The 11,484-nt window shown below is 34.5% G+C and overlaps 3 protein-coding genes across 4 annotated transcripts; 2 read left to right on the top strand and 1 right to left on the bottom strand.

Annotated features, from left to right (window-relative positions):
• The first annotated feature begins 1,268 nt into the window (after positions 1–1,268).
• On the top strand, positions 1,269–2,453 carry LOC106333721 (probably inactive leucine-rich repeat receptor-like protein kinase At5g48380). The gene is made up of 2 exons (XM_013772141.1): positions 1,269–1,365; positions 1,584–2,453. Exon 2 carries the CDS (start codon positions 1,589–1,591, stop codon positions 2,366–2,368), a length of 780 nt encoding a protein of 259 aa, XP_013627595.1. The 5' UTR covers positions 1,269–1,365; positions 1,584–1,588; the 3' UTR covers positions 2,369–2,453.
• A 1,737-nt stretch (positions 2,454–4,190) lies between these two features.
• LOC106332489 lies at positions 4,191–5,331 on the top strand. 2 transcript variants are annotated; one of them, XM_013770953.1, is made up of 2 exons: positions 4,191–4,355; positions 4,459–5,331. In XM_013770953.1, the coding sequence occupies exon 2, from the start codon at positions 4,499–4,501 to the stop codon at positions 5,030–5,032; it is 534 nt and encodes a 177-aa protein (XP_013626407.1). In that variant the 5' UTR covers positions 4,191–4,355; positions 4,459–4,498; the 3' UTR covers positions 5,033–5,331. The 2 variants fall into 2 exon arrangements, with proteins under 2 accessions (XP_013626407.1, XP_013626406.1); XM_013770952.1 differs by having other exon boundaries at positions 4,193–4,350.
• Positions 5,332–6,226: 895 nt separating this feature from the next.
• LOC106333747 (calmodulin-like protein 3) lies at positions 6,227–6,732 on the bottom strand. Its single transcript, XM_013772160.1, has one exon. It carries the CDS (start codon positions 6,686–6,688, stop codon positions 6,227–6,229), a length of 462 nt encoding a protein of 153 aa, XP_013627614.1. The 5' UTR covers positions 6,689–6,732.
• Positions 6,733–11,484: the final 4,752 nt, after the last annotated feature.

Here is an 11,484-nt window from a genome sequence, read left to right as displayed (position 1 = left end):
TTGATGTAGTGACTGCATATTTATATGGTCCACTGGATAATGAAAGTACTAGAGGGTATTGAGCTGAAAGTACAGCAAGTTCTCAAGAACAATTGATAATCATCAAAGTATATGATCTGAATATCCTAGGAACCTTTGGATACAATTTCCCAAACAGTTGAATATCTCAAGAAAGATCTTGGAAAACAATGTTTTGTTTGGGATTACAGCTTGAGTACATTAACAATGAAATCCTTGTGCATCAAATAGTATATACAGAAAAGGGTACTCAAGAGATTTAATATGGACCAGTCTCACTCATTATCTAGTACATGAGTGTGAGATCACTTGTTTTGGACACTGATCTATTCAATCCAAAGGTGGACGATAAAGAAGTCCATTCAGTCCTGAGATGGACGATGCATAAGTCTTGTTTTAGACACTAATCTGATTGGTCCATAAGAAGAAGCCTTTGATTTTGGTTTATTTTATACTAACCAGCCCAAAGAGGGGTTATTTGGTTTTGTTGATTTGTTTTCAGACAGGTTATGTTTTACACATGGTGGTACACGCATATCACAACAACATTATACAAGATTTCGTGTGTGTGTATTTGAGGTCGATGACTCAATATGTTGGATCAGATTGTGGCATGGCCGATGGTAAAGAAGAACCAACTATCATGTTCGAGGACAAAACATATTCTGCCCAAGATCTTCATCACCCACAGATTGCAGAAAATTGGAGAGGTTCAAGGGACCTTCAGTAATGTCCAAATCAGGGGGAGTAATGTGTGTTGTACTCTTTTTCTTTCACCATGGTTTTGTCCCTATTGGATTTTTCTGCTAAGGTTTTAATGAGACAACATTAAAGCACATTACAAGCTCTAAATGGTTATGGCATCCATGGGGGAGTGTTATGAACCAGATTGTGGATGACTCATAACCAAGAGATTATGATTTGTAATCTTTACATTTATGACGGTGTAATCTCTTATATAAGGAACTTCTATGTTATGAATAAAGATAGACTTTTCCGTTACTTTTATAACATTTACTGATTAATAAAATACTATTTTGAGGATTTTTATTTTAAGTGATATTTTTATGATAAAAACTAAAAATGTGATATTTAGGAGATTTGCACAAAAGTCAACGCGTTTTCTAATTTTCGTCACCGAACACTAAAGTGGACTTTATGTTTGTATGTTTGGTCAGTCCTCTCTGTTACTTACCTACATTTTCTTATATTCACTTCTTCATGAACATGAAGAAGCCATGTTATTTGCTTCGTCTTTTTTCTTGCTATCAAGAGAATGCTCAACAACAAAAACAAAACAAAACGCTTCCTGTCTCGTTCTTAGTTTTGCTATCGTACCTTCATCAGGTGAGTCTTCTGAGTTTTGAGTCTTTCTGTTACTTGTGCTTCACTATTTCTCCAAAGTTTTTATCATTTAGAAATCAATCGCTAGATTCTTTTTTTTTTCTTTTTTTTGCTAGATTCTTGCTTTGTTGCCAATGTGTGGTTTAGCTGTTAAAGATTTCTGAAATTTTGATTCTGGACCGTGTGGATAATTTTTTGTTTTGGGTTGGTTTACTATTCAGGCTATATGATGATGGTTGCTAAGCAAGTTTGTACCATTTTCATCCGGAGCTGTATCTGGCTGTTACTGCTCCCTATCTTGACCCGTGCAATGGAGTCCGACATAACTTGCCTGAGAAGCTTGAAGTCCCAGCTTAAGGACCCCCATGCATATCTGTCTAACTGGATATTTGGAAACTACAGTGACGGTTATATCTGCAGCTTCTTTGGCGTGTATTGCTGGCGTAGTAACCATAATAAGGTGCTAAGCATCAATCTTGGCGGGTCTGGTCTGGAGGGAGAGTTTCCTAGTGGTGTTAAACTATGTTCGTTCATGGAGAGCCTAAACCTTACTGGAAACAACCTCACTGGCACTCTTCCATCAGACACATTCTCATCTCTTCCATATCTTGTTACTCTAGACCTCTCCAACAACAACTTGGCTGGTGAAATCCCTGCTAATTTGCCAAACATGTCCTACTTAAACACGCTTTTGCTTGATCATAACCGGTTCACAGGTAGCATCCCGTCCGAGTTAGCCTCAAGTCCAAGACTCCTACAGTTCTCGGTGGCTCACAATGATCTTAAAGGCCCCATTCCTGAATTCACCGCTGGAAACATATCTCTCTCGAGCTTTGATGACAATCCGGATCTGTGTGGTTTCCCGCTGGATCCCTGCCCGGACTCTTTCTATTCCATGGCCATTATAGCAGCCAACATTGCTGCAGCTGCATTTTTCCCTATAGGTGCATGCTACGGCTGGTTATATGATAGCCGGAAACAGAATCAACGACCAAGAAGACGTTAAAGCAAAGTCCTTACCAGATAAAAAGTAAAGTCCACTTGTTTCAGTGAATCTTGTTGTCTCTTTAGCACACATAGTTATCATGTTATGTAACAAACCCCAAAATAAATTTAACTTTGCAGTCTTTGAACAAAAGAAAGCAGCTAGCAAATGGTAGTTTTCTTATATTATAGTACAAAGTCTGCCATGTGAAGCCTAACGTAACCCATAGTTTACGCTTCAGAGCTAACTATATAACCAACTTGGTGCATATTCTTCTTTGGAGGTGTTTGAGTCAGTGTAGTGATACATACATCTTCAAAGTTTTTAATATCACAGCTACACCAGTGGAGAGGATAAACCGGGGAAAACATCATGAAGCAAGCATTAAAAAAAAAGGAAAATTATTTTTTTTAGACCAAAAAATGATAACTATGTTCTATTAGGCTAATTTTCTTACAATTTTTTCCTCTAATACCATTTAGTATTTTCCAAAATAAATCATATAAATAATTTTACAAACAAAAAAAATTCAAAAATAGTAAATACCGATGAAAAACCTATATCAATTTATTGGTATTTTTTCAGTTCTAAAAATGTTTAAATCATAATTTCATATTTTGTTCTACAAAAATTACAATTGACATTCTACACAGTAGAAAATGTAATCCATTTTTTTCATTGAATCTAATATGTTTAGAATATGTGATCTACGTAAATAATAGTATTCTAAAAATATTTAGCAAACACATTCCGCGCTTAACCTATCGTTCTAAAATATGTAGAATCTGGAATCTACACATTACTATAAATCTAAAACATGTAGAAGTTAGAATCTACACATTACTATAAATCTAAAACTAGTAGAAATCAATTTCAAACATGTTTATTGTGTTCAACATATAGTAGAATATAGATTTTACGGATAAAGATAACTTGTTCCAAAAATATGGAAGAGAATATTTGGAAATATTCAGTTTCCGTATATTTATTGAATCGTTTAAAAAAAATCATGATTTATATAATCAATTTTAAAATTAAAAAAAATTAAAACATCGATTTGGAAACTTCTCACGCCATCTTCTTCTCCCTTTTGTCTTTAAACAGAAGAGAAAAATGAGGTTGATTGATTAGAAATTGAGTTTTAAGAATTCAGCTCGTGTTTGTTTGGTTCAAAGTAGGAATCAAACAAGATTTAACCAACGAAAATGAGGAAATCGATTTGGAAATCTGGGCACGGGATCCCTTTGAAAAAAAAAAATTCGAACTTTAGGTTTTTATTGGGGACTTTTAATATTTTTTGTAATTATTTAGTTAGAATTATATTTTAAAATTTACCAATTGTTTTATTAATTTTTATTTCGAATTTTAATTGAAATTAAGGACAATATTGCTATTTTGAACATATTTAGACTAATAGGGCATAAAATATACGAGAATAGTCTAATAGGACATAGATATTTTTTTGACCTAAAAAACAATTTTCAAAAAAAGAAGACTATGGATTTTGTCTTGTTTCTTTAGATTTGGTTGACTTTCAAATTTCTGAATATTACCCCATGTAATCTTCAATTTTGTATTTAAAATTCTTTTCAAATATGGTGTTATTGGTATATATATCACCTAATAATTAAAGTTACTAATCTAATCATTTGAAATGAGTACTTTCAAATCTACTATTGTTTGTGATAAATATTTTTTTTTATCAAAGTGTTAAGATAAATAAATATAAATATTATTTTTTACTATTCATGATTTTAACTTTTGAGTGATTTGTAACAACTTTTTCTACATTCACCAAAAATAACATTCTGAAACTTATCAAAATTTAATTCATCCAAATTACCGTATTTAATTTGATCGAATACATTTAAAACTCTCTTTTAAATGGTCTGAAAAAGCTCTCTTTTAAGACAATCCATCATCTCTTTCTATCAGTTCCAAGTTCCAACAAATCTCCGACCAAAAGCAAAAGCTTCCGCAGAACTAGATTCCTCAATGGAAGCGTAAAGCTAAACTCTTTCTCTCTCTCTCTCTCTCTCTCTCTCCGTACTCAATCTATTTTAGTTTATATTCACTCTGTTTTTTCCTCTGTTTTCTTCTTTTCCGAGCAGATCTGAGCCGAAAACTAACTACACACCCACCGTCGAGACAATGACGTCACCTGCTTCTTCCTCCGCCGCTACCACAAGCGTCCACGTAAGCGCTCTCGACGGCCTCGTCAACGTGAACTCTCTCTTCACCATCGCCGTCTTCGTAGGTCTCTCCATAGCCACTCCGGGACAGCACAGCCTCGAGCTCCGGTCCAGCTGCGACGCGAGCGCTGACGTGGCGAAGAAGCTGCTGGTTTTCGAAGTCGTCTCCTTCAGCTTCTTCCTCTTCTCCTCCCTCGTGGCTCAGGGTCTCAAGCTCGCACTGAACCTTCTCAACAGCAAAGACGTGGACGAGATTTTCAGAGCTCATATCAGTATCAAGGTGCTGAGATGGGGAATGATGGCGTCTGCTGTTGGATCTGTGATGGGTTGTTTGTTCTTGATGCTGTCTATGGTTAATGTGATTCAGATCCGTTTAGGGTTGCTTTCTTGCGGCAGTGAGTCCTCGGCTCAGGCGGTTGCGACGCTGCTGACGTTGGTTTCGTCTGCTCTGTTGGTTTATATCTCTACAGCCATTTATGCTTTCTGGCATTGAAACTGATTTGAATCATCAGCATTGGATTATACAGAGACAAAATGATTTTGCTAGTTATTGGCTTTATTTTGATTGGCCAATGTAATTTATCATTGTCTTTAAATCTTTTTTTTTTTTTTTTTGTTTTCTGGTTAAAACAGTTTCTCTATATTTCTTTGTTTTATGAACACAAGCGAAGCTGTGTGTATTTTGTTGTTTTATTCAGCTGAGGGGTTTAGTGAAAGTATTGGACTTTATTTCTCTAACTTTATGGATAACATTATTGATATTAATGGAGAAATGATTGGAATGTTCTTCCATCTCCTTTAGGGGCCATATCATTATCAAGCTACTGTTAAGCTCTTGAATCTTTGTGTTTTTTTCATCCTGATGAAAATATCGTTTGTACAAGACTATAAGAGCTCAGTTCATGAGTTCAGGAAAACATGTGCCGTCAAAATGATAAGAGAGAGAATTCATTTTCATTTTATAGGGTTGGTCCTTGACAAATTATAGTGAAACATTAGCGTTGACCTTCAAATTTTAGTGAGCTGATATATACATGGTTGTATGGCTTCCAAATAACTATTAAAATTTACTCTATATTGTTTATGCTGCATAAATTTCAGAACCGGTTCTGGATGTGGTTCTGGCGGTCCAAGATTTTTACAGCTTATCAAATGCAGTATTATATGCTTGAAAGATAGCAGGTCCTTGAGAATTGACTAATGAGAAGAGAAACTCTAAACTATGCATTTCTAAACCTTATTTAAGTAGCAAGAGAATAGCAATTGCATTGATCTTAATCCAAGTATAAACTAAGAGAGGAAGTGATCATCTCTGAAAGACTGAAACTGAACTTAGGAATGGGAAAGGAAGGTAAGTGGTGAGGAAGTAGACCACAACAAAAAAACGAAGTCGATGTATGTAAAATGCATCGTCCACACTCCACAGCACAATGACTAAAACACTTAAAACCAAAAGTAATAAGGACTCAAATTGCATGGCATGACCTTATAAGGGTTCATTGCAAATTCATCACCACTATTTTGTAGAGGAGCATTCAAAACGAAGCTCACAAAGTGTTTTTTCGAGTTTTTTCATTGCAAATCAATTTGTTATTTTTCTTTCAAGGTTTTGCCCTAATCATCTGAAGAAAAAACAATGATATCGGGTCACAAACCCTAACCCTAAAATGGGTTTTTCTTTCTTTGTTTACAAGTTTGATTCTAAGGCGGCAAATCCACCACCTTTCATCATTTGCTTAAACTCTTTATAATTCACCATCCCATCTCCATCAGCATCCACTTTGCCTATCATCTTCTTACAATCCTCTAGTGTTCTTCCTTGCTTGAGCCCCAAGGAAGCTAACACAGATTTCAGCTCTTCGACCGTGATGAACCCGTCTCGGTTCTGATCAAAGACATTGAAAGCCTCTCTCATGTCTTCCTCCTCGTCTCTCTCCTCCATGATCGTCTCGTACAACCCTCCAAACTCTTCGATGTCCACGTACCCGTCACCGTTGAGATCAATCTTCTCAATCATCTGCACCAAGTCTTTGTCAGGCATGTAGATTCCAACGTTCTCTAATGAATCATTCAGCTCTTGCTTGGTGATTTTGCCGTCACCGTTCCTGTCGAACATTTGGAATATCCTGGAAAGCTCTGCTTGATCCATATTTAATATGGTTTATTAGTTATAGAAGCTTTGAAGAGAAAATGAATGAGAACAAAAATGGGTTTATAGAGGAAGAGAATGGAAGAAAGACTGGTTCTTAAAGAAAAGGAGTGGTTGCCATTTTAGGAAATTTATTACAACTGTGATCGTGGTCTGCACCAGCTTTCTGTTGAACTGGTCTTAAAATAGGTTTCTTGTCCTTCAAGAATACACAAAAACTAAAGTCTATCTATAGATAGATACACACGGAATGTACACTGTCTCGTAACATCATCATCATCTTTTTGGAATAGTTTTCCGCTAGTTCAGGTTATGGAAACAGAATTTTATTCAAATACTTATCAGTTTGAAAATGTTTGTTCAATCTTTTTGAGTTTTATATTATCTATAAGTATAAGATGTGATTTACTCAAAGCGAGTTAATATCACGTTGTTTGAGAAATAGAAGAGACAACTTGAACATTTCTTTTTCTCTTTTTAAAAGAGAGAGATGGCGTTTAACAAAATGAAGGCTTATATCATGATGTAGTGTATTATCAATGATTTGAAATCCGTGTATGATCCGTGGATTGACATGGTGAATTGTTTATGATTCAAAAAGGATTTAATTTTAATTTCGTTGTTTGGAGTAGACCTCAACATTCTGTTTTTTTTTTACTTTTTGTTAGACTTCCACTTGTATATCCTTATATATTAATTGAGAAACATTACAACATTATTTTGTAGCAACGTGTCACCACAAGAATGAAATTCAGAATTCTTAGAGAAATATGTTGGTCCATCTTAACTTATAATATATTTTTTATTAAACTAACTATTAAATTGATAAATAGTATCCTTATATATTAATTGAGAAACATTACAACATTGTTTTGTAGCAACGTCTCACCACAAGAATGAAATTCAGAATTCTTAGAGAAATATGTTGGTTCATCTTAACTTATAATATATTTTTTATTAAACTAACTATTAAATTGATAAATAGTATACAAAAGAATATTCTCGCACTTTCCTTAAATAAAAGCTACGGAATTGCATAATATGATTAACGTATATATGACAATCAATGATTATGAATAATAAATATTCGATAATAATTTTTGTATCTTAGCTCTTTTTTGTTTAATTTTATATTATTAAAAGATATTAAACAACCACATTAATCATATAACCAAAAAAAAATTCTTATATGTTATATTTTGAATTTTTAAAACCACTATAAATTACTAAAAACGTTAAATGTCTCACACTAAAATTTTGTGATCAATGGTTTAACTCTTTTTGGTAATAACAAGATACAAATGACCATAAATCGTATGAATATGAAGTCTCATTTACTATACATTCATATTATATATTAATATAGTTTAAAATTAAACTATATAACACATGAAAATACTTAAATATGATAAATTCTAAATTTGTATTGAAAAAGTATTGAAACCTTAATATTTTAATTTTGAAATTTGCATTCAAACAATCGCACATTAGAAATTTTGTGTTTATCATATGAGTATGAATTCTTAATAATAAATATTTATATTAAAATATACTATATATCTATGTCTATGTCATTAAAATTTAGTTATATACCATATAAAATTATAAATAAAATGATTGTTTTGATTTATTTACCAAAAAAGTATCGTAAATAAACAAGGTGTATTGTTTTGATTTATGTATTTACTCTAATTTATTTATGGAAAAATGATTGCGAGCTACCTGAAGTATCGGCCATTACATGACTAACCATGCCAACTTTAAAAATGCACACTCAACTACACGAAGTATATGGATTGCATGCGAACATCCCTGAACTATATGTTGTCATGTTACTAACATCATTAGCTTAATTTAATCTGTCGGAAACGCCACGTGGATCTCGGAGATGGTAACGGCGTGTGATTTGCCGTTTGGTTAATTGAGACCCGAGATCGACCCAATTAAAAAAAACCCGACCCAACCATTATTAAACAAGAGTTTTATTGGGCCACAATTGAGACTTTTGGCCCAAAAAAAACCTAACCTAATATTTGGTCTCTTTCTTTCTCGCGACAAATGGGGACAATCCCAGAATCTAGGGTTCATTCGAAATCGAGAGAGAAGAAGGGGTCCATTTGAAACTTAAGTGACGAGGGTGAATCGACGGTGAAATCGCGTTAAAATGAGGTATGTGGTTGATATCATAGATTGTTTTGTTCTTTTTTTTTTTTCTTAAAGTGTGTTTTGTTTGAAATTTGTTGCAGTCAAAAGGCTTCACCATCGGTGAAAGTCAATTGTCATCATTCTGGAGTTTTCAAAAAGACAGGAGACAACTTGGAATTTGTTGATGGAGAGCTAGTTGTGCTTGAAGTAGATTCTGGTTATGTCTTCACTTCTTTGATGTCGAAGCTGATTGAGAGAAGAATCATTATTGGCAAAATGCGGTTCAAGCTCCCGTATGAAAGTCTTGAAGATTGTAAACCTTTGTGGGAAAAAGTGGAGTTTAACAAGAAGAAGTTGGGAATCGCAGGTCGATGGTATAAGGAAGTTGATCTCTACATTGAAAAGGATGTTAGGGGAATAGAAACAGAAGCAAGCATACCTGAGAAGGAAACAGAACCAAGCGAACATGAAAAAGAAAGAGAAGACAGTGTACCTAAACAGGATAAAGAGACGATCATTGAAGAGCATCATGAAGATGCGACCATTGAAGAGCGTCATGAAGATGCAATCATTGAAGAGCGTCATGAAGAGGCTGAAGGTGGCGAGGTTGGAAGTGATGATGAAATTGAAGATGCCACATATGAGGGCGAAGCATCAGTTGATGAATGTATAAATTCTGAGGCAGAGTTGTCCGAGAAATCAGAATCTGATGATGATGTTGAGGTAGTTGAGGAGGAGATAGAAGTTTTCAAAGATGTCAACTATGAAGAACAAATTTCAGATGAGGATGAACAATACCCTACCACTGATGACTCATCAGGTGACGAAGAAAAACAAGCTGAGCGGTTGGTGAAAAGAAATATGTTCTCGCAATAACATTTATGTTATCGCAGTCTCAGGAGGGCATGGCGAAGAGAAGGCGTCTTAATGAGGAAGCTCAGTTGGAGGGAGAAGTTTAAGCTCAACTACAAGCTCAAGAGGAAGCAAATGATGAAGCACAAGAAGAGGCTGAGATGGAAGCTGATTACAACCCATCCCATTACTACTAAAACATCCAAGAATCATTTTTTCGATTTTCACCTTGTACAATTCACACCCAAAGAACTTTCGGCCAGGATTCTTGTCTGTCCAAGCCGTGAAAATCTTTGCTGGCAACCGACAAGCACACAATTTGCGACCACCATAATAACCTATGTTCCTACTGTTGCTTGATGACCCTGATTTTAGATCCATCTATCGAACAACCATTCAACCACTCAAATCTCATATCACATCGAGCATTTGAGTTCTAAGAATCTTACCTGTTTAGCTCTGTTCAATGCTGTCGCTTCACTTTAATATCTGCTGATTTTGGCCTCTGGGTTTCTGCTACAAAGAGGATGAGTTTTTCTTCGACAAAAAGGATGAGGAAAAAAGCAATTGGGTCGGTTTTTTTTAATTGGGTTGGGTCGGGTTTTGTTTTTATTGGGTCGGGTCGGGTTTCAATTGACCAAACGGCGTTACCATCTCCAACGTCCACGTGACTGCTTTCGACAGATTAAATTAGGATAATGATGTTAGTAACATAACAACATATAGTCCAGGGATGTTCGCATGCAATCCATATACTTCGTGTAGTGGAGTGTGCATTTTTAAAGTTGGCATGGTTAGTCATGTAGTGGCCGATACTTCGGGTAGCTGGCAATCATTTTTCCTTTATTTATATACATAATACATAAATGAATACAAATAAATATTAATTGATAAAAATTAGTTTTATGTATAACATTCATCCCGCGTAATACTAGTTTTTATAGTATATTTAGATAAATATAGTTTTGAATATATTTGGTCACAGATGTCATAACATCAATAAATTTCTACGTACTTGATTCATTCAGATAATTCAATTAGTGATCGGCTGAATACGGCCTGTCTAACTACTCCTAACTCCGGTTAATAACAAAACCGCATAATTCCAACGTCTAGAAAAGAAAACCATCGCTTTTTAGAAGAGAACACGACCAGTAGGAAAACAATAGCTAACCACACTCTATCCTCAGTGTTAGTATTAACTATTAAGTATTAACTATTAAATCACTCTTATGACACAAAACTGTTTTAAGAACAGATCCTACTAAACAGAGCTCGAGTGAAATCTAACAAACCATCAGCATAAAGATGCCACATTCATTCATTCTAACCTTGTTCCTTTCCCTAAAAGCAGAATCTAGAGCTCAGAGTCATATAATGTTACTCAGCCTAACGAAATATGCAGAACTAGTTTTATGAGAATGATAGACCAAACTTCCCTAAGCCTCCTTTGGCAATCTGATCCCAAAATGAAAAAGGAATGGCCTTTTAACCCTAAACATATTGAAACTGACAAGGCTGAGGCACAACATTCTATATGCTCTCTTCACATTATATATGCCTTTAACTTCTTCAAGAACTGAGATAAAGAGACCACCACAACAGCATACTAATAAGATTTCCAAATTAAAATATTTTAATTTTAGAGAAGAAAATCGAGATACACGTTTTAGGAAAGTAATAAGATTTCCAAATATTTTTAGAATATTTTATAACTGAATTTTCGGAAATATGATTATTCTTAGGGAGAATTGAAAAAAAAAGAGACTTTCAACTTTTATTTGTTCTAATAAGATTTT

This window comes from Brassica oleracea, chromosome C3 (assembly GCF_000695525.1).
Source record: "Brassica oleracea var. oleracea cultivar TO1000 chromosome C3, BOL, whole genome shotgun sequence".
Taxonomy (NCBI): Eukaryota; Viridiplantae; Streptophyta; class Magnoliopsida; order Brassicales; family Brassicaceae; genus Brassica; species Brassica oleracea.
This window is presented reverse-complemented; position numbering and strand designations above follow the sequence as displayed.